The following is a 20,315-nucleotide window of genomic DNA, read 5'->3' as shown; positions in this document are numbered from 1 at the left end:
TGCCTACAAGCAACATAGGCTAATGTAAGGAGGATGTGCAGAATATTGGCAAATGAATACCCATCCAGAATGTTTCGTTTCAATCAAAAGGCTGCTAGCCACAAATTCTATCAATGGTCCCTATTGACTATGTGCGGGAGGGAGCACATTCAAAGATGCGTTTTAAGTGCTATCCTAAGTAGGGATGAACTCTGCCATGTGTTGACGTTCTTTTCTGAACCGGGATCTATGTAAAGACCTGATTCTATTCCCACTGATTTGACTTACTGGGAGCACAGTAAAACCCTTAGTCCTCCCATTATTCCTATTTATGAATCTGAAAGGTCTAGAGGATAAATCTTTGCATGAGGTGTAGGCAGGAAGTCTCCAGTCACAGGAGTAAGAATTCCTTCCTCCTTGAGTATCTACTTATTTATGTACCTAATATATTCATCTTTACTTAAACTGTATATAATCTGCAATTTGGCTGCTGTTTAAATTTGATTATGTTGCTCCTTGGATTACCTAGTTAGTGAGTGTGTGTGTGTGTGTGTGTGTGTGTGTGTGTGTGTGTAAGAGAGGGAAAGAGGAGTGAGTGTGTCTGTGTGTATGTACACAGGGAGGGAACAGATCAGTTACTGTTTGTATGACAGTATCTCAGTGGCCCCACCCAAGATTTAGGCCCTGTTGTGCTAAGCACAGGACAGACCCTGCCCCAAAGAGCACATAGTTTAAACAAGCAAGGCAGACCAAAAGCTGGGAGGGGAAAATGGGCAGAGAGGGGTGAAGTGACTTGCCCAGGGTCACCTAGCAGGTCAGTGGCAGAGTGGGAATAGACCCCAGGTCTCCTGGCATATAGTCTAGTGCCCTACCCACTAGCCCCCCCACTCTGAGTTGATCTCTGATTTGTCAAGTAGAGCAGTGACCATATTTCTCCATATCCTTTGCATGGCAGAGTCCTGCACTCCTGCCGATTTTTATAAGCGTTGAATGAAGCATTTCATTTGAATGCTGTATGTCAGGCTGCCGCATGGCTAGCTTGCTCACTTATGTTGATGTGGCTGAGGTACGGTGCATCTAATCAGCGCTAAATGAATTTTGGGAGCTTTGGTACCTAATGGTGTTGAGGATGGGGGAAGAAATGTCCATATCAGGTGACTTTTAATGTAATAATTACAATGGCTCATGTTGTCTCGTAAAACGCATATGGTGCTGTGTCTGAGGCCACATATCTTCTCTCATCTCAAAATCAGCATGACTTTGTTCGCCGAGACCGGCCGCCCCGGGTCCTAATTGACCTAATACAAAGGACGAAAGATGCTGTACGCGAGCTGGATAACCTTCAGTACCGGAAAATGAAGAAAATCCTTTTCCAGGAGGCGCGGAACGGGCCGCTGACGGAGTCTCTGGAGGAGGAGGAGGTACTGTTGTTTGTAATTACATCGACAGCATCCGAAAGCTGACTGGGCGCTTTCCAGGGCAAGTGGAATGTTGTGATTGTTGCCCCAAGGAGCACGCACCATGTGGCTGTAAATTGTTAGTGTGCCTTGCGGTTCAGCAGAGATGGAGTGAGGACAGATATGGGTGACAGCCCCAAGAGAAGGCAGTTTCTCAGATTAGGTTAGGTATATGCACGTGCTGGTGACTTGAAAGCTTTGTTTTGGTCTTCTTTCAAAGGAACAACTTTTTTCTTGTGAGCTCCGCAGAAGAAACTCCTCTTAAGGAGGATTTTGAATGAGAAGTTCGTGGCTTCACAGGCCAGGTCAGGGCGGGAATGGGCAAGGTTTTAATGTGGAGCAATGAAGCTGTCTTGCCAAACAGGGATTCGGAGATACTTAGAACGAGGGAAGTAAATTTTCCTAAGTCCCATAAACTGCAGTTGTGGGGCAGGTTTGTTCAGGCATTCTCTTACAACTTGGCCTCTTACCTTGCTACATGCTGTTAGACCTCCACCCCCGATCTCAGGGACACAAGATTTTTAAGTCCAAAGTGGGGTCCTAACAGAATTTGTTTGTGTGCACACTTCACAAATGGATGCCAAGAAAACTCTGTGAGGAATTAAATATATACATCTAAGTCACTGTCGTCCTTAACATGAGGAAATTCTGCCTTTAGACTGTGTCTGTCCCGCATCCTAAGACTGCCAGAATCTGGATTTGTTGCTCTTTCAGGCACACTACAAAGCTCACCTGTGGAGGGAATGAGATCAGGGTGGCATGGGGTTATTTTATTGGCATGATATAATTGTTATTGAGCTGGATTTAATAATAATTGTGTGGACAGCAGGTTTAATGAGATTTTAGTGGTGTGGTTTTAAATCCTGTAAAGGATGCCAAGAGCTTGATATGGGCACTTAGTGGTGGAAGAGGAGACCAGCTGACCTCACTCAGTAGTGATCTCACCAGCTGATTTAAAGAGCATCAGTAATGGGTTTTGATCATCTGACAAAGAGAGTAGCTGCTATGGAGAGCTCTTTTTAGGGATGAAGAGATTAAACTGGGAAACCCACAGGGAAAGTAAAGGAGAGCTGAGGGACATGAAAGCCACCCCTTCCTGGGAAGTGAGTTCCACCAAGACATAGTCTCACTCAGTGGCTTGAAATGTACAGCTGGGGCTTGTGAAGGGTACAGATGAATGAGCTTTCAAAAACGATGTGCTTTACCTTCAGTGACTGGTGGCCTAGATGCTTATTTTCTACATAAAGGCAAGCCAGTTTGATATCACCATCGCAAAGTTTTTCTAATTGCTGAGACATTTCTATCAATTAATTGGCCTCTCACGAACTGAAAATGAAATCAGATAAGCAGAGATGCTTTTTTTAAAAAGTTCTTTAATGCTAAAAATGAAAACCACTGTTTGGTACGCCAAGCCAGGCATAAAATTAAAATCTGATTCCGTTCAAACCGTCAGCTGTAAACAGCCCAATTAATCAGTGTGCAGTAATTGACACTAACTGTGCTGTAGAGAAGGAAACCAGTGATTTGTCAATGATATTAAAGGAAAATTATTTAATGTCACTTGATATGGGCACATTTGGATAAACTAATATCTAATGGTTTGGTGCATAAAAACCTTTTTCCATTGAGCCCATTGGCATTGTGTGGCCTTGACTGCATGTATCCTTTTCCAGCAATGCAGCAGGCAGATGTGAAGCGGGGAGGCCAAAGTTCAGCATGCTGGGGCTAATTTGTTGGGCCTATGTAGATCAGTTGTGCTATTTTGGGAGGACGAAAAGGCTTGGAGGAGGGGGCGTCCATGCTGAGATACAGAATGGCACTGATAGCACTTTTGAAGAAACACCTGCCTGTACTTCCAGTTGGAGGAGCCATGGCTGTCTGCTTTGAAGGAGATTGGTAACTATACAGTGGGAGCAGCAGATAGGTAGAGCTGTGCAGGAATTTCCCCTGTTGTCAGTCACTCTGAATTTTCCAACACTTTCAGACTGAAATTCCCAGGCTGTGTCTCTGCCCAGGAGTGTTCTCTTCCTCCTCCTCTTCTTCCCCCGGGGAAAGTCTGAACAAAATCATTTCAAGGACAGCAAGTAGAGGGGAAGGGGAATACTTTCCCCATTTTAATGTTTAATAGCTCTAGCGCTGGGGTTAGAGTGCTGAAATGTATCAAGATAATAGCCATCACCAAGAAGTGCCTTGGAGTATTCCAATAGAATTTGGTTTTGATATCACTGAGTTACAATCCACAGCACATGTTGCACTGAGTTTTCTCACTAAGCTTGTCAGTGTGTCGCTAAGGGAGGCCATGTCGCACATGTATGCATGGCTAACTTAGCAGTACAGGACGTTAGCGAGGGTGCACAATGAATGAAGCTCTGGCCTCAGTCACTGCTCATCTTGTTCGCAAAAGCTGCCTAGCTCCTAAAGCCCACCCTGGATGGGGAGGGAGGGAAGGGTTCCCTCCAGTAGGCTTCCTAGGGAGTGCAGGAGATGTGTTCCCTATTGTGAACATCGCTGGGTATATATCCAATGAGTTCCACATTTTGGAGCTTTGAAACTTTTTTCTAAAGGAACTCCCATCAAAACCTATCAGGAGAAAGCTACAGTTGCATGTTTAGGCACTCAGGCCAGGAAGTGAAGAAAGTTCAGGTTGTATGTGCAGCCTCAACACTGTCCTTTGTGCATATGCATTCTTTAATTTCATACTCATGGACTGTTTCTCAAATGTTGCAGTATAATATGTGGTTTCTTCTGCAGCTTTCGCTACATATGTGTAGCTTGGTGTACAATTGTTCTTTCTTGTATGTGTGTATCACTGTCATGGGATGTTTTAATTTGGTTTAGTATAATCCAAAAGCACCCGTACACAAACTGAGAGCTCTGCCAATTACTTAACATTACAAAACTAAATACAAATTTTAGTCAGCAAGCCCTTCTACCAAACAGCAGCTCTTACTACAGATAACAGCCTAGTCCTTGGCTAATAAAGTCTCTCTCCCCAGCTCTCTTCAAAGGCCCGACCAAGATTGCCCTGCAGTACGCACTGAATTTTGGCAATCAGGGCTATTGTGGACTAGAGATTGGAGGGCATTCTGGAGCCCCAAGGCCGTTATAGAGAATTACCTGCCAGCGGCACCTCCTCTGGTGATAACCCTTTGACTTAGATCGCTTAATATAACTTCTCTTCTCTGTAAGCCAGTACAGGTCAGACTAGCCCACTATGATTACCCAACTGGTGCAAGCACATGCGAAGGAAAAATATTGCAAGATGCTACTTTTGTGCATTTAAGTTTGTAGAAAAAAGGGCATGTTTTATCGTGGTGTTTGAGAAATAATTGTGAGATCATGTAATTAAATGTAATGCTTTCACCCATTGTAGTGCAGCCTCTTCTGCAGAGCAACTTAGCTGTTTAAAAGTATGCAGCTCCTGCATAAGCGCTTAGGATACTCGATGTATCTTAATAGAAACTACAAGCGTCATTTACATTGACAGAATGTGATTTCTGTTTGGCCCGGACATCAAGGTTAAAAGCCCTGCTCCTGGGAAAAGTGCCTTGGGATTCCTAAGGGATCACAAACAGTCGGGACCCCAGTTTTTACATCTCCAATACACAGCACCTCCGCTAGTAGAGGCTGGAGCATTGTTTCAGTACAGACTCTGAGGGAAGAGAGCCCCTTTCTCTATCACTGGCACGACTTACAGCAGCACCTCGATGTCCCCTGGGAGGTTCCCAGTCAAATGCTAATTGTGTCTGGCTTAGTTTGAGAGAAAACTGGCTTGCAGCCTGAGATGCTATGGCAGCAGAGCACAGAAGAGAAAACTGACTGAGAGCCTCTGTAACCTTAGGGTGATGTCTGGTTTGGCCTTTAGGATGCGAACAACAAGGAATTTAGGTGCTGGAAAAGAGCAGCAGAGATCCTGTAACTCTGCAGGCTTGCAGAGCAATGTTGGGCACTGCAGGAATATGCACGAGGCAGTTCATCTCCTGCAGTGTTTGTAACTCTGGTGCCCCTTGTTTTGCAGGACAGTGAGCATGGATCAAACCTGAATCGGAAGATGGACAGTCTGGGCAGCAACCATTCCATCCCAAGTATGTCTGTGAGCACAGGCAGTCAGAGCAGCAGTGTGAACAGCATGCAGGAAGTCATGGATGAGAGCAGCCCTGAACTGGTCATGATGCATGACGACGAGAGCACGATTAATTCCACGTCCTCCGTGGTGCACAAGAAGGTATGTTCTCCAGGGCTCTTTGCAGCTTCAGGCAGCCGCTTCTGTCCCTCAGGTGGGTTCAGGTTCCTTAAGGCCCAACCCAGCAGCGTGTAGTGAGTGCCCTCGCTAACCTGCTGCGAGAGCAGGAGGCTCAGCAGACTCCGGTGGGATCGAGCTCTTTGTGGTGTTTCTCTTCTGGCTTTAGCAATTAAATGATCTTTGAAAATAATCGTAAAAAGCTGTTGCTGTGACGGCACTGTCGAAAGCCAGCCGTCGAGCAGGTAGGTTCCCTGCATGCTTCCTCACCCAGCTCTGCGTGGGCCCCTTCATCCTTGCCTCCAGCACCTCTTAGGCTTCCGATCCTCATTCTCCTCTGAGCAGTCGTGCCACATTGTGTGTTGTGGGTTGAAGTGGCTGCATCTACTAAGGTACCACTTAGCAGTCATGGTCTGTGACCAAAGTCTGAGTTGTACTTGGCTCCTCCCTCTGGACGGGAGCTTAGCACACTGAAGCACTCCTGCGAGGTAAGTTTTGAAGCAAAATTCCACTCCGTCCTGCTCTTTCATTGTCTCTTTCACGGATTATCTGCTCTGCTTATTAGAGTGGCAGCTACAGAGGTGAAGTCATCTGGATACAGGCCAGGCGCTAACCCTGCACTTGCCATTCAGAGTTAACTTTTCCATACCCCTGGTAGTGTCCGCAAATGATGGACAGTACAATCGAGGTGGTTGCTGTAACTGTGTGTACAAAGAGTGTAAAAGTATATATGGGGATGTTCTGCAGCTAGAGAAGCTAACATCCCACAGTACAGTGCTACAGTAGAAGGGGGAATTTCTCACTGGCACGATAACAGCAAAGCCTAGTTTTAACCATTTAAATGCTTATTCTTCTAAACAAGCTTGTCTAAAAAAATAAAACTGCAGTTTGTCATTGAAAATGACAGCACCTGCAATTTAAGACTTTTCTCGTGTGCACTCAGTTGGACCTTCAAGCAATAAATTATAATGTATATTTATAAAGGTACTGATAGGGAAGTAACATAATTTAGTTCTAAGCTAAAGGGTACTCCCAGATTTACCTTCTCAAATATGCTGGAAACCCCACCTTCAGCGTTCACCGCTGTTTCCTTAAAAAAGGTTAAGTGTGAAACACCAGTTCACATATTCCCCCTAATGGAGGGAAGAAGATGCTCCAGAGGCTTTATGCTGTCCCTGGTCGTAGCTGGAGCTTTCATTCTATGTAGGTTTCAGAAATTAAATATTTTTATTCTTTCTTGTTATGCATTTGTATGTATTGCCAAGATATACAAGATACACTTTGAGGGGGGATGATGTGGATGTTTGTTTTCATAAGTTACAATGATTTTACTGGCTTGTAAATGTCACTACAGCTCATGAAAATAAAACGTGTGCAGCTCCTATCAGACACGAATTGCATTTATTTTATAGGAATGGAGTAGCTCTTCATTTTAAGAATAAAGTTTCATATTCCTGTGTATAAATACAGGATGATAGGTAGGGTTATGGTCTAGTTTTTCAGGATTTGTGTACAGCTGTCAATGTCCGGTGCGGAGTATCTTCCATCTCAAGTAATGCCAATGAGAATTTGGTGCCTAACTCCTTAGACCTTTTGAAAATTCCCACTATACCTCTTGGCTTACATGCAGTGTTGATGCAGTGCTCATGACTGAAGACATGTATATTACTGGTGACGTGGATATGATGGGTATATTTGTTGGCCGGGAGAATATTCTTGCATAAATTCATTGTTGCACTCTGCATGTACACATCACTCCCACTCTATGAAATTAACATCTGAGACACCAACTAGCTGAGCGTGTTTCTTTTCTCAGAGCTTTACAAGTGAAGGAGGAGGCCTGGGCACTCATTCATATTTGTGATTTAAGGCACTCTTGCCCACTTGTAGATCACTGAAAATATAAGTGTTCTTAGGCTAATTGTCCTTTTTGTATAGTGGTTATCATTAAAAAATCAACATTTGCCATCAGTTACCACAGCACATATTCTGAGAAAATCACTGTTCTCCCCCTATACTTACAATATGATAGATCTCTGGTAACATCTGGCAAATGTTAACTTTTTATTGTCTTCTACCATATCTGCGTATACAGGAAAATGCAGAGTGTATATATATATAGGTATGCAGTACAACATATTACATTAAAGTTATATTTTATATGTATTTTACCAGTATTTTATTAGTTTGGTGATAGCAATTCTCACATCTAGCTATATTTTGTTATAAATGCACATGCCTGCTAATAAAAGCTAACTGCAGAGGTTAAAACATAGAAATTAAATTAAAATAGGCTTTATACGTGTGTATTTACAGTATTTGAAGATAGACATTTTAGTTTCTTAAAGTTTCCTCCTTTTGAAAAGTTTGCTAGTGAAAGTTTGAGACTTCCTGTTAGCTTAGTGCCCATATTAATCATGTCTCTGTATAATCTGTGCTCTAAAGTATTCCACACCAACTTGTGTTTCTACTGGCTGTTGAAAAAGTACCATGGGAACAATAGGTTGTTAGTGTCACTCAGGAGCCTTAACCACTCACAAGTCATGATGAGCTCAGGTCCAGTTAAAATGAAGTCTTCATCTTCAGTTTAACCAACTTCTAAAGCAAAAGAAAGAAATACTGATTTAAAATAAGTCTCTGAGCTTGATCTGGCCATCATCTAGTCTCACTTAACTCACATGCTTTCACGCAATGGATTTGACCCTTATCAAAATAAAACAAGTGCCATGTGCATTTTTGATGCTCTGTAAATGATTATTAATAATAATGCCATCTTATGTATCTGAAAGCTATTAAAACATCACAAGCTAGCAAAATTACATAAGGATGCTAATGTTTTAAATAAATCCATCTTAAAATATTATAAACCTATCAATCTCTTCTCACACACATTCCACTTAAAAGTTTATAATAATTTAGTGGTGTCATGAAAACTACAGGTCCCATCATGCAGTTCTCCTTCCTGATCTGAGAGGCCAGTCTGGATAGGAGCTGCAACTGATTCCATTTTATGTAAATTAGAGGCAGGCCTTGGGTTCTTGACAAGACACCAATGAAGTTCTTGGTTGAGCAAAGTTTGAGTGCCCCTGGCAAAGATTCTAAGCCTCACAGTTGTTACTAGCTATTTTGAATTCTAAGTGAAGCATAAGAAGCAGGCCAAACGCCTTGCACTGGCATTTTCACCTCTATTAGACAGTCGTAGATTTTTTAAAATGAAGAAATGGAGCATGCTTTCTGGCCAAAAATAAATGAAATGACCTTGTGTTTCTCATCTAGCTGCTCTGGTTATAGTAACTCTTGGTACTTGTGGGTAATTCACTCACGCCATATAACATTTGTGAACATAATTAAGCTCTGCAGGGAGAAGGTGTGTCCCAAGCCCTTCCTAGGGACATAATCTCTGATGGAGAATTAAAGCCCTTGGCTGTCAGTAGCATCTATGCTTATGTTTAGAATAAAGGCCACTTGAGCTCATCTGTTAAAAGTCCAGCAGAGCAAGACTGAGTTTGTAGATGGGAGTGTAGGGGAAGGCTGCCTCTCTCGAGACAGGGTGGGTAGTTCTTCATATCAACGCTGAGCCAGTTGTCACAGCTGGTACCAACAGAGCCAATGACACATAAATGGGCTAGAGTGGCAGGCAGCTGCACGCTTTCCACAGCCTCCCTTTCCTGAATCACATTGCAGCTGTAGGACCTCCTGAGGGACCAGTCTGCTGGTCTAGTGACCAACACCACATTTCTTAAAAGAAGCCCAGATGTCTGTCATGTCTCCATCCAGCTCCCACAAGCTACCTGGGAGCTTTCCTTCCCAGGGTGACTGTCCAAGTGTTTGCCTCTCTGTATGCTGTGTTAATCTGGCTAGTGTAATGGAGAGGCATCTCACTAATTTACTAGCGGAAACGTGGATCAACCTCTCTTTAGAGAGAGCATTGGGTAACTACTTCTCTAGCCGAAGATCATGTTACTTTTGGATCTACATTCCCCTGGTCATCTCCCTTTGGAAGTGGATTCAGTCACTCACTCAAGTTACGAATTGCAGGCAAAGTGACCTCTCTAGTGCAGACCAAACAGTTGTATCTTGAAGGGGGCAGAAATTGTGCCAGTTGCACTCTGAATTCGCTCTATGCTTCTAAAGCCACATGACCCAGGAACAACAAAGCCCAAATACCATCAGTGGGAGCTTGGAGGACAGAATGTTGTTTCCTTCCTTATGGCATCCAGATACTATTTTGCTGTGTGCATTAGAAATGCGAAGTGTTGGTCAGGTTTGATTTGTCCATCCTACATAACCATTTGCATGGTACTCCAGAGATGCTCTCTTCTACTCGTTTGGACTTCTGAATAATGCTAGCTAGGGATGGCATTTGAGAATTGCCGCCTTAGGGTTTAATCAGCAGTTACAGTTGCCTTTATTTTATAGGGAGGAATAGATGCTGGCGCCATCATAAACATAAAGCACTGAAACCCATTGCAGTAATGGCATCAGGAAGCATGACGACGTTCCAAATGCCACTTTCAGCATAAAACATGTTGCCTGTGGCAGTAACTCTTCATAGCCAGACAGAGCATATGGTGTGTTCCCTTTCGGCATTAGCAGCAAGGGGAAATTTTTGGTACATTAATATTTACCAGGGTGCTGTTCAGCAGCATATCCGCGCCCTTCCTTTTTGGCTTACACACATAATAGATGACTTATTGTCAACCACGCCATCAAACTGACCCTGCAGTCGTGTGTCTTATAGTGTCTTGGTAGACATTGTCCTAGCTAAATATGCCAAGAGACAGGATTTGGAGCACTTCCTTGGGAGATTACATCACAATAGTTCAGCTAGATTGGGTGTAATGAGAACAGCATTTTTACTGCAAATAAAGGTGTAGTCTTTGGGGGGCGGGGGGGTTGTTTTTTTTAAGTATCACATTCCACATTGTTGTTTTGTTCAACCACAGTGAAGAGCTGCTAGTGGTGTGCTGCTACCAACATTAAGCACTTAGTGTTTCTTCATAATATTATTTGTCTGGTGAAACCTTTAGGATGTCAGCTTGTAAATACCCATTTGTATAAAACATTTTTAAAACGAGATCTGAAAGGAGAACATTCATCGTTAAGCCCCACAAACCAAATCAACTCCTCTTTTCTCTGCCCATTGTCCACCTACCTGTTGCAACTTTCCAAATCATTACCTACAAATGACAACAAAATATGCTCCATGATGTGTGTGTGGCATCCTGGCTGGGTCCAGTGATGAGGGGGGATACTGGGTGCACAGCCGGTGTATGTAGAGTGGATGGATATATAGGGGTATGTTGCCCTACAGGCTGAGGTTTCTGATTTACCCCTGGAGAACGAGTAAGATCTCCGGGATTTTCCTTCTGGTTGGGAAGGATGAGTGGGGACTTTTGGAGGCTCTGGCTGCGTGTGGAGCGTAAGATGTCGTTACTTGCCCACCAGCCTTGAATGATTCCAAGCATTGGTATCAACGATGAAGTGAGCTGTAGCTCACGAAAGCTCATGCTCAAATAAATTGGTTAGTCTCTAAGGTGCCACAAGTCCTCCTTTTCTTTTTGCGAATACAGACTAACACGGCTGTTCCTCTGAACCTTGTTGAACTGTGACCCTACTTGCAGGTTGTTGATGCATCCAATGTGTTGTGCTCAACTGAATGGGGTGGGGTTCATTGTGTTATTCCTTCCCCCTTTGAATTCTGGGAAATGGAGGAGGTTATCACAGTTCTGTTGTACGTTCCCTTTAGGGTCCTAAGCCTGGTTAGTTCAGTAACACTCCCTTTCCTATTTGTGTCTAGAAGGCTGGCAGTTCTCCGGGTCTATGGGATGCTGTTGTCCAGGTAGTATCTGTCCTCTTGAACTGTTTGAGGGGAATTTGCTTGCTGTGCAACTGCTTGTTTCCCCTAGCCTCACTCAAGATACAAAATGTCAGTGAATGCTCTTTTGCAAAGGAAAGCTTGGGAATTTAGCTTCTTGCTGATCAAATGTGATCAGTGTTGATGCAGTTTTTCTACGTATATGAATTTCTCCAATCAAATGTCTTAGCTAAGATCATGGAGACTTTTCTCTAATGTTGTGTTGCCTAGATTCTTTGCACTTAAATATATCTGCTTCACCTTTCACAGAATTGCATGGGCAACAATGATTTTATGTACTGAAACACTTAAGGCAAGCTGTGGGTCTGCTCATGTTCCCATCAAAATCCAAGGCAAAATTCTCATTGACTTCAATGTGAACAGGCTCAAACCATATATACTTAATATGTTGAGTTCACCCTTGTTTATAACTTGCTCATCCCCAGCTGTTGCTGGCTTCTGCTCTGCAGATATTTTGAGCATGTGTGCGAAGGTTGTTTCAAAAGTGTGTCCTGGTCCATGCAGCTGTGACTAATGCTCTTGGGCATGGGTCAGTTTATTAAAAAAAACAAAAACAAACCCAATTAAGCTAATTCTCATGCGTGTGGTCAGGAAAAAACTTGATCAGACTTTGTGATCAGAGCATTTGGGGGGGATATTATTAGCACAATACACTCAGTAATCTGAGTGCTGTGAATATGGAGATGTCCTTAGAATGTTGCGCTAGTGTAGTGGGTTAGCTTTTAAAGATCGTTTTTCAATGAGCAGAGAGGAGGAAGGATGATCTTGGGTTGATAGCTCTGGACTGGGACTCTGGAGATTGGCATTCAGTTCCTTATGCTGCCTGTGGGACCTTGGGCAAGTCACTTCACCTCTCAGTGCTTCAGGTTCCAATCTATAAAGTGGGGACGATAGTACCTTACTGCCTCACAGGTGTGCTGCGTGAATAGTCGTCATTGCGTATAAGGTGTGCAGATGCTATGGTGATGGGAACCGTATAAATAGCTAGATAGAGCCTGTTTGAACCCAGTTATGTGCCTTATGCTGTCCAAGTCAACAATATTTAGGCCTGGATAGACCCAGATCCAAACTTGCCCAAACTTTGGAGAGTTTGGATCCAATGGTCTGATTGTAGAGGTTGGCCTGAGATGCCAAGTTTGGCTCCTAACATCTTCAAAGACCCATACAACGGGGCTTGGAACCAGGTTCCAGATTGGACCCATGTCTGCTGAAAACTCATAGATGTTGCTCAGGCTATTGTCAGAAAGGAAGCAATAGATGGAACCTACAGACACCCATTCTTTGTGCTTGTAGCTAGACCTCTCTCTCAGGAGCTGTTGGCTTCACCGCCCAGTGTATGCTTCACTGGCAGAGGGAGAATGGGGTCCTCATGTCTCATTTGTCTTAACTCCTTTTACCTATTTGGTGCTAGCTGTCACTGCTACAAAAATGTCACCCATTGGTCTTGACAGCTATAAAGATTGGATGTATATTTTTTCTGGCCAACCTGATAAATTTCTCTGTGTGTGTTGCCCTGTTAGCTTACCCAGGGTTGCTGGAGATTTTGCATGAGGCAGAAGACCCGAACCCTGACTCAGGGATTCCAAGGACAGTCATTGGGCTTTTGTCTACACCAGGTTCTCCAGCCATTACATTTTCCATTCTTTTTGTGTGCTTGATTACAAATTAACTGCCACGTACCTCAACTACATCCAAAAAAGGCCCTGTTGAAAGATTTTGTTGTTCACCTCTTGCAGACTGTTCTCTGGGCTGCCCTGAGATGCTGCTGCACATAAGTCAATGGAAGTTGCACATGAAGATGTGAGGACACACCCTTGATACTCAACCCCTTAGAGAATCCAAGGGGTCTCACCCGCCTATTTTGTATGGAGGAAAATTAAAACTAATGAAACAGTGTCAAAGAGAAGGCATCATTTCAGGCTGTCTTGTGGAAAATGGAAAGGAGGTTTCACCCCCAGCCACTCACTCTTGTCCCTCTTTCCTAGGTTGGTCATTGCAGTGTAGAGAACTCCAGAAGTCCTCCGTAATCTACTTCTAAAAATGTTCCATACTAGGATTCCAGAAGATTTATTTTTAGTGGCTCATCCATCTGCTTGGAACACTGTTGCCTATCCTATCAATAATGTCTTTTACAGAGCCCCTGATCACCCAGAACATTCTGATCCTACAAAGCTTCATAGATTGATATTTCCCCAATAGACCCACAAGAACCTAATTAGCTGAAAAATATTCTTGAAATTTAAATATTTAATCGTGATATTTCAGTAAAGACTGGGATCTAAGCTTTAGCTTCATTCAGGTATGTATATACATTTTAGACCCTCCTCCCTCTCTAATGCACACACAGCTGAAAGCTAAAATTCAGACTAGTTTCAAACATGGCTGCTCTCTAACCTTACGGAGTGTTTGCCTCTGTTAAAAGTAATCGGAAGCCTACAAAATGTCCAGCATCAGGGTGACAAAAATACAAAATAAAATAAAATTTTTCTAACAGTCCACAGACTTTCCATTTCTAGAAGAGACTTCCTTTTATTAATCTTTCTCTTTTTGCCCACTCTCCAATTTTTAAACCTTCCCTGTCCCCACCTGATTTAGGGGTGGCAGGTTGTTTAGCATCTTCTCTCTTGCCTTGAGGGAAGATGCTAAAAATACAGGGACCATTGTAAATTCTGTTTCTTGACAACCCTGGCTATTCCTCCCACCCTGCCCAAAGCTCAAATGTGAGATGTAGCGGAGAGTGCAAAATCTCAAAATGGGGGACACAAGAAAAACTATTGGCTCTCAGCACCTTAAAATGGTGTGTGGTTCACATCTGGCTATATCCATTTCCTATATCCTTTACTTTTCTGCTACATATTGTTCACAATATAGAAAGTCCATGAATTTGGGTAAAATGGTGATAAATATGGTTCTAAAATAAAGTCTGTGTGAGAGAGATGCTCCTAGGAGGCAAGGAAGAAGCATGTCAAGACACACCTTGTCTGCACTAAGAGTTTTTTCATAGTTTCGTACTAGTAGTACTCACTGGTGGGAATACTAGTGAAGACCAGCCAGTAACTGTGGTTTCTAATCTTGTTCAGCCGTGGTCTAGAGGACAGGATGGCTATGAAGTCAGGGGCCATCTGCAGTGTTGCCTTTACCGAGTGTTCAAAAAATAATGAATCAGGCCTCTGAAAATCAGGAGATTTTTTTTAAAAATTAGTTTGTGGATCTTTTTATTTGCCTTCTGGTATGAGGGCCTTTATGAGTCCCGTTTTCAACCTTTACTCTATAGCCACAAGGTCTAGAAACTGTTTTTTTTAACGAAAACAGAGATTCTCATGTAATTGACTTCAGGAGCTGGGGCTTTAAGAAAATACCAAAGGACAAGAGTTGGCAACTCTGTCTGCTCCAGAGCTTCCAGCTGTGCTAGGTCCTTTGACTCTGCACTGGTGAGAGCAGCAGCTGGAATTCTTTGGCAAGATGTCCAGTGAACGCTGGACATGGCTGGGCTGACCCGGGAACACAGTTTGCAAATACTTTTCCCTTTTAGAAGTCACCTTTATAGCCATTTCTCTTAACAAGTCAACCGTCATGGACTTTCACAGGCCTGTCTGGAGAGGGCATGGATTTTGAGCGATCGACAGAATGCTGCTTTTTGTTACAACACTTAAATGCATGGTATTTCAGCTGCAAAATCACTAGTTCTTAAGCCTTTGACAACTAGAGAGTGAGAGATTTCAGAGAAGACCATTTGTGGTAAACCTATGAGCTGTCTCTTTAAATAATAAAAAAAAAAAAAAAAAAAAAAACCCTTTGCGAGGCTGTGGAGAGAAAGTGCTAGAACTGTGCACGATCATGACTGGAAAGCAGGATCCCTGAGTGGTCACTGAGTCTTCCCAGCACAAGATAGGGAAGCTGATCTCTGCAAGCCTGCAATGTATTTAGGCAGAATGATCCTTCTTCAGAGCAGCTAGCAGACAAAAAGATCAAATTAAGGAGAAAGCAAATCTTGAAAGGGAATGAGGCAAAATCTTGCTCCTGTGTTAAAAGGGAACGGCATCCTCCTGGCTAGACATGGAAATCACATTTTTAAAGGGATTATTTGGTTGCAGCGCTTTAAGCAAACCTTTGTGAAGAGTCTGATTGCTCTGCATTGCTTTGTGCTTTTGCTTCATTTTTTTGCACATATGTAATTCTGGAGGTTAAAAAAAAAAAAATTCTGCCAGGGATTCAGAAGGCATCCCACTAGCGATCAGCTGACATTCTTAACTGAAGGCTGCAATGTGTTGCTTATTCATTTTGGACTGTGGGAGCTGCAGGGGCTAGCAGAGAGCTAAACTATGCCTTTCAAACACCAGTGCTTGTGCAGAAAGAGGGGTGAGAAAGAGGCAGCCGGTGAGGAAAGAGCACAGCTGGACTTTCTCCTTGTTTTTATCCATTTCTGCAGGATCATGTATTTATAAGGGATGAGGTGGGCCACAGGGATCACAGGCCTGAGCTGCGGCCTACCCAGTCAGTCCAGAATCAGGCCCTCCACTACCGGAACCGAGAGCGCTTTGCCACAATCAAATCAGCATCTTTGGTAAGCAAACACCACCACCCCCACCCCCCCAGTCTTCCTCTCTGTCTCTTTGGTTGGGAAGAGGGTTAAGAATTTTCTTCTCGCCCATTTTTCTTTTTGTTGGCATAGCAACTAGATATTGCACAGAAAGGGGTGTGTGTGTGTGTGTGTGAGAGAGAGAGAGAGAGAGAGAGAAATGTAAAAAAAATCCATGCTGGGTGTGTTTCTAGCCTATGTAAAATCAAACACATTTATGGGTGAAGTTGATTTCCTCTCTGATTTTTTCTGTATTGCATCTCTCTCTTTTGTTAGTGGTGACTACTAGTAAGAGACTAATCGGTGTGCATGCATATATATTTATTTGCACGTGTATAGGTAATAGGTTTTGGTTTTTGAACAAAAAAAAATCCAAGTGCTGATATATTTAATCATTTAAAAAATGAGACCATTATCTCCCAGGGATGAATTGCTGGCTACATATGGCTCGTTGATTTATTTATTTCAAGCAACTGTATTTACTGCATTTTTTTCCCCATTCAAACCCATAAACATCGCCTGGCTCCAATAAATGAGGATTTACAGCAGCCTGTGGGCTTATGAAGAGAGGAGAAGGGGTTGACAGGATCTGGCAGCATTTGTACTATTGCAAATGTGATCGTGTAGATGGCTTTGTAGTAGCAAAAGGGGTGTGTGCTGGAAGAATTAGTTTCCTTGCCTCCTCCACCATCTCTCTGTCTCTCTCATACACATAGCCTGAAATCAGCAGCAGCAGCCTTCCGAGAGGGAGAGAGAGATGGCATAAGCAAGAAACGGGGTCCTAAACTGAAAATAAATTGAAATATTAAATATTTCAGCCGAACTGACATTGGAGGTCACATGGGTAGGAAGATTTACAAAGTATCCAGTGTCTGGCAATTGCATTTGCTGCCTATTATGACATCATCGTAGGCCAACCCAGAAATTACAATGGGTAACCCTCCCCCTTTTTGTTTGAGTGTGTATCTGAATGATTCCCCCTTCCCCATCACCACCATTTGATGATTCCCCTCCACAACCCCAGCCTGTGTGTGTGTGTGTGTTAACCTTAGGTTAAAGCCTGGGCAGTGGGGATATTAATATTGTTTGTGCTGCTGAAACCAAAAATGAAGCAGTGGAATTCAGACCACTACCATTCCTGTTTTTGGCCTGCATCTAGGGCAGTGAGTTTCTTTTCCCAGGTGTGCTTCTGAGTAACACACGCTCTGATTGTTCCCCCCCAAATTCAAAGGGTGACCTAGAAACCTGTGCATTAGAGGTCTTCGTACCAGCATTCCTGACCCAACAGGGACCTGAGATACCCTACACCCTTTCTCTGATATTCTCGTGCTGGGGACTGTCTGTTTTTGTAGACTGTACAGTGCCAAGCAATTGTCTGCACTGAACTCGTAGGAAACCCTCTTTCCAGTCAAGTTGGAGTCGGGGGACAAACGATAAACTACTCAACATGTCATGGTACAAGCCAAAAAAAAAACACCCCATATATATACTGGCATCTTGCTGGCTGATATCTTTTACCCGCCATAGAAGGCTCCTCACTACCTTAACTCCAACACCAGAGGGCATAATTCCTGTTTTCTTTCGCTTTGTAATTCTCCAGGGGTTCTATTCCTTTGCCTCAGTACTTCAGTGAATTCTGCTATCAACAAGTTATCCCATGGCGATGGAGGATTTTTGAGAGCCATCTGCCAGCCAGTAGAGGGTGCTCATGTGAAGATGAAATGCCTTGTCCAGACAGCCCATTGAACTCCTGTGCTCAGGGCAGCTTACATCCCAAGGTCACTCCTAAACCCCACTTCATGGCAGCCTCCTCTGGGGCTGATACTGTGTGCACTGGGTCTTCGGGATACTTGGATTTGCTAAAGCTTGTCTGCCTACGTGACCAAATCCCCATATAGTTAAAGGGGTTGTGAGGCTGAGTAGGGAACTTTCTTTTTTCCTGTCATTTATACGGAGCACGTTCCTGAGGCAAAGTACGTTTGAGGTCATGCTGGGCTGGTTTGGAGTTCACATGAGTGCAGCCGTGCATGCGCACCATGGTGTCTTCTGGCAAGAGTGAATAGGAGACTGATGATACCTACCGGTTAAATCCATTCAGTATATCAACCAGCACCACTCTCTTCTTAGGTGAAGCGTGGGATTTTCTTTCATCCATATGCTTCCATCCTTCCGCTTCCAGTGTCTGTATCTGAGAACACCTCCCTGTCCTTTCTTATGCCAGGAATGAAGTGGAATGACAGGAAAGCAACATACAGTAGCAGCTCATGTGGAGGTTTTGTTGTTCCTCCCTTATCCGAATACAAAGGAAAAGATTAAAACGGTTTCCCCATAAAAACCCGTCGGGGGTAGAGGGGATGTAGTTGCATGTGTGGGTATTACAATCTTTTGTGTATGTTTTATTTCACTTTATAATGGGAATACTTGTTTTCTTTCAGTTCGGTTATATCAGTGGCTTTTCCCCCTTTGTTTCAAAGACCTCATTTATGTAACTCTTTTGTGGTTATATGCCACTACAGTTGCAGTTAATAATTCTGTGGAGTTGGGAGGATTCATAACTCATCCTCACTCCGATCTGTTTTAGGGTGCGCGTACAGAGGGAAAGCTCAGAATTGCCAGAAGGGGGTTGGTTACTTAGTGAGCATCAGGTGGGAGATTTCTAGCATCCCTGCAACCAGCCATTCAGATCTCAAAGGTTCTCCATTCTTCTAGTTGATTTTCACTCTGTTGCTTCCATAAGGTATCTTAAGGTATCCTGTCTTCCCTACATGGACGTTAGATCCCATGGCATTGGCATCTTCTAAAATAAGAGCAGATTTGATTGCTCCCCCCACCCCAGGCCACTCCCCATTGCTATCCATCAGTTGCTTTCTTTGGGTTCTGCCCCCCAACCCCTGAAGAGTTATGCAGTTGTGAGAGAAATAATGACTATTTCATAAAGGCCATGGACTGCTCTGATGTTAGTAGTGATCTCTTGGGATGAGAACATCTGTGTAAATACGCGTTGTTTTGTTCGGGTGAAAAATCATCTTCCAATGAGACTCCCTCAAAACTCCCAGCCTGACAGATGGACAGCACTGTAGATAGAATGCATTCTGCTCTGGGGAGGGAGGGGGGTGTATTGCAGAATCGCTGTCCCAGCTGGTTGAATTCAGGAACAATATCTGTGATCTCTGAACCTTCAGGCTCTCCCTGGTCTGACTTTGCTGTAGTGCAGGCCCTCAGGGGACATGAGTGTCTCTAAAAGGGCACTGTCAGTTTGAAATGTAGTCCATTTCCAAACATTAGTTAAAAGTCCTTTTAGGTAGTTCATCTACCCCTGAACCCATGATAAATGTTATGGTTATACAGTCACACTTTCCCATTGATTTTAAATGTGGTTTTTTGCCCTGTTTCTGCATGGGAGCACCACACAAACAATAGAGAAACTGACTGACTTTATAGGAGGAACAGTGAAATGGACTACCCACAAAGTGCTGCTGGAGGCACAAAGGAAACAAGCTGTGAAAACAGAATTTTTTTTTTTCTAATCTCTTTCAGAGACAGTGATCTTAGGTATTTTTTGTAAGAATAGTAGGTAAAAATTATTCAGGCAAGAATGTGATGTGCCTTTTAAGGAGGATTTTAGTCCTCTTCTGGAACCGAGGTTCTCAGATTTGTTCATAGTGTGGACCGCTATTTAACAGTGTATCTCAAGAGCCGCCTTCTTTCTCATTGTTTATGATTCAGACCATTTGCAATTCTGTCACATCCCTGTGGCAACAGGGGCCATCACTTACATGGGACAGCAAGGAGAATGCGTTCCATGTGCTTTTTGTTGATTTTAATGCAATATAGGAGGTGTCAGCCTTGTGTGCCCTGCCACTTCTCCACAGATAATGAACCACATGTTTTGCACATCACCAGTGGTCCACAGGCCACAATTCAAGAACCTCTGCTCTGGAGCTTGGAAAACCCCAGTTTCCCTCACCTGGAAAGAATGCAGGACATGCTGCATCTTGATCACAAAGGTCAGGCAGCATCCACCCTGAAAAGGAAGTTGGTCAAATCCATGCATTTAGAGACAGGATGGGGTTGGATGACGGTAACAATATTGTTTGATTTTATTTATTTATTTGGGCTCAACCCCTTTTTCTGAGGACCTACCACACTTTTGGGTGCCTACCTTCATAGTTGTTCACTTAA

General features: G+C 43.4%; 1 protein-coding gene across 2 annotated transcripts in view; it reads left to right on the top strand.

Moving 5' to 3' along the window:
* Window positions 1-20,315, top strand: part of TAOK3 (TAO kinase 3) — a 138,428-nt gene that overhangs the window by 100,350 nt on the left and 17,763 nt on the right. For both annotated transcript variants that reach the window (XM_048820876.2, XM_048820877.2), the window contains exons 12-14: window positions 1,233-1,400; window positions 5,455-5,661; window positions 15,984-16,118. In XM_048820876.2, coding sequence (XP_048676833.1) covers window positions 1,233-1,400; window positions 5,455-5,661; window positions 15,984-16,118 — 510 coding nt within the window. The remainder of the gene's footprint in view (window positions 1-1,232; window positions 1,401-5,454; window positions 5,662-15,983; window positions 16,119-20,315) is intronic.

This window comes from Caretta caretta, chromosome 15, assembly GCF_965140235.1.
Source record: "Caretta caretta isolate rCarCar2 chromosome 15, rCarCar1.hap1, whole genome shotgun sequence".
In the NCBI taxonomy this organism is placed as follows: domain Eukaryota; kingdom Metazoa; phylum Chordata; order Testudines; family Cheloniidae; genus Caretta; species Caretta caretta.
This window is presented reverse-complemented; position numbering and strand designations above follow the sequence as displayed.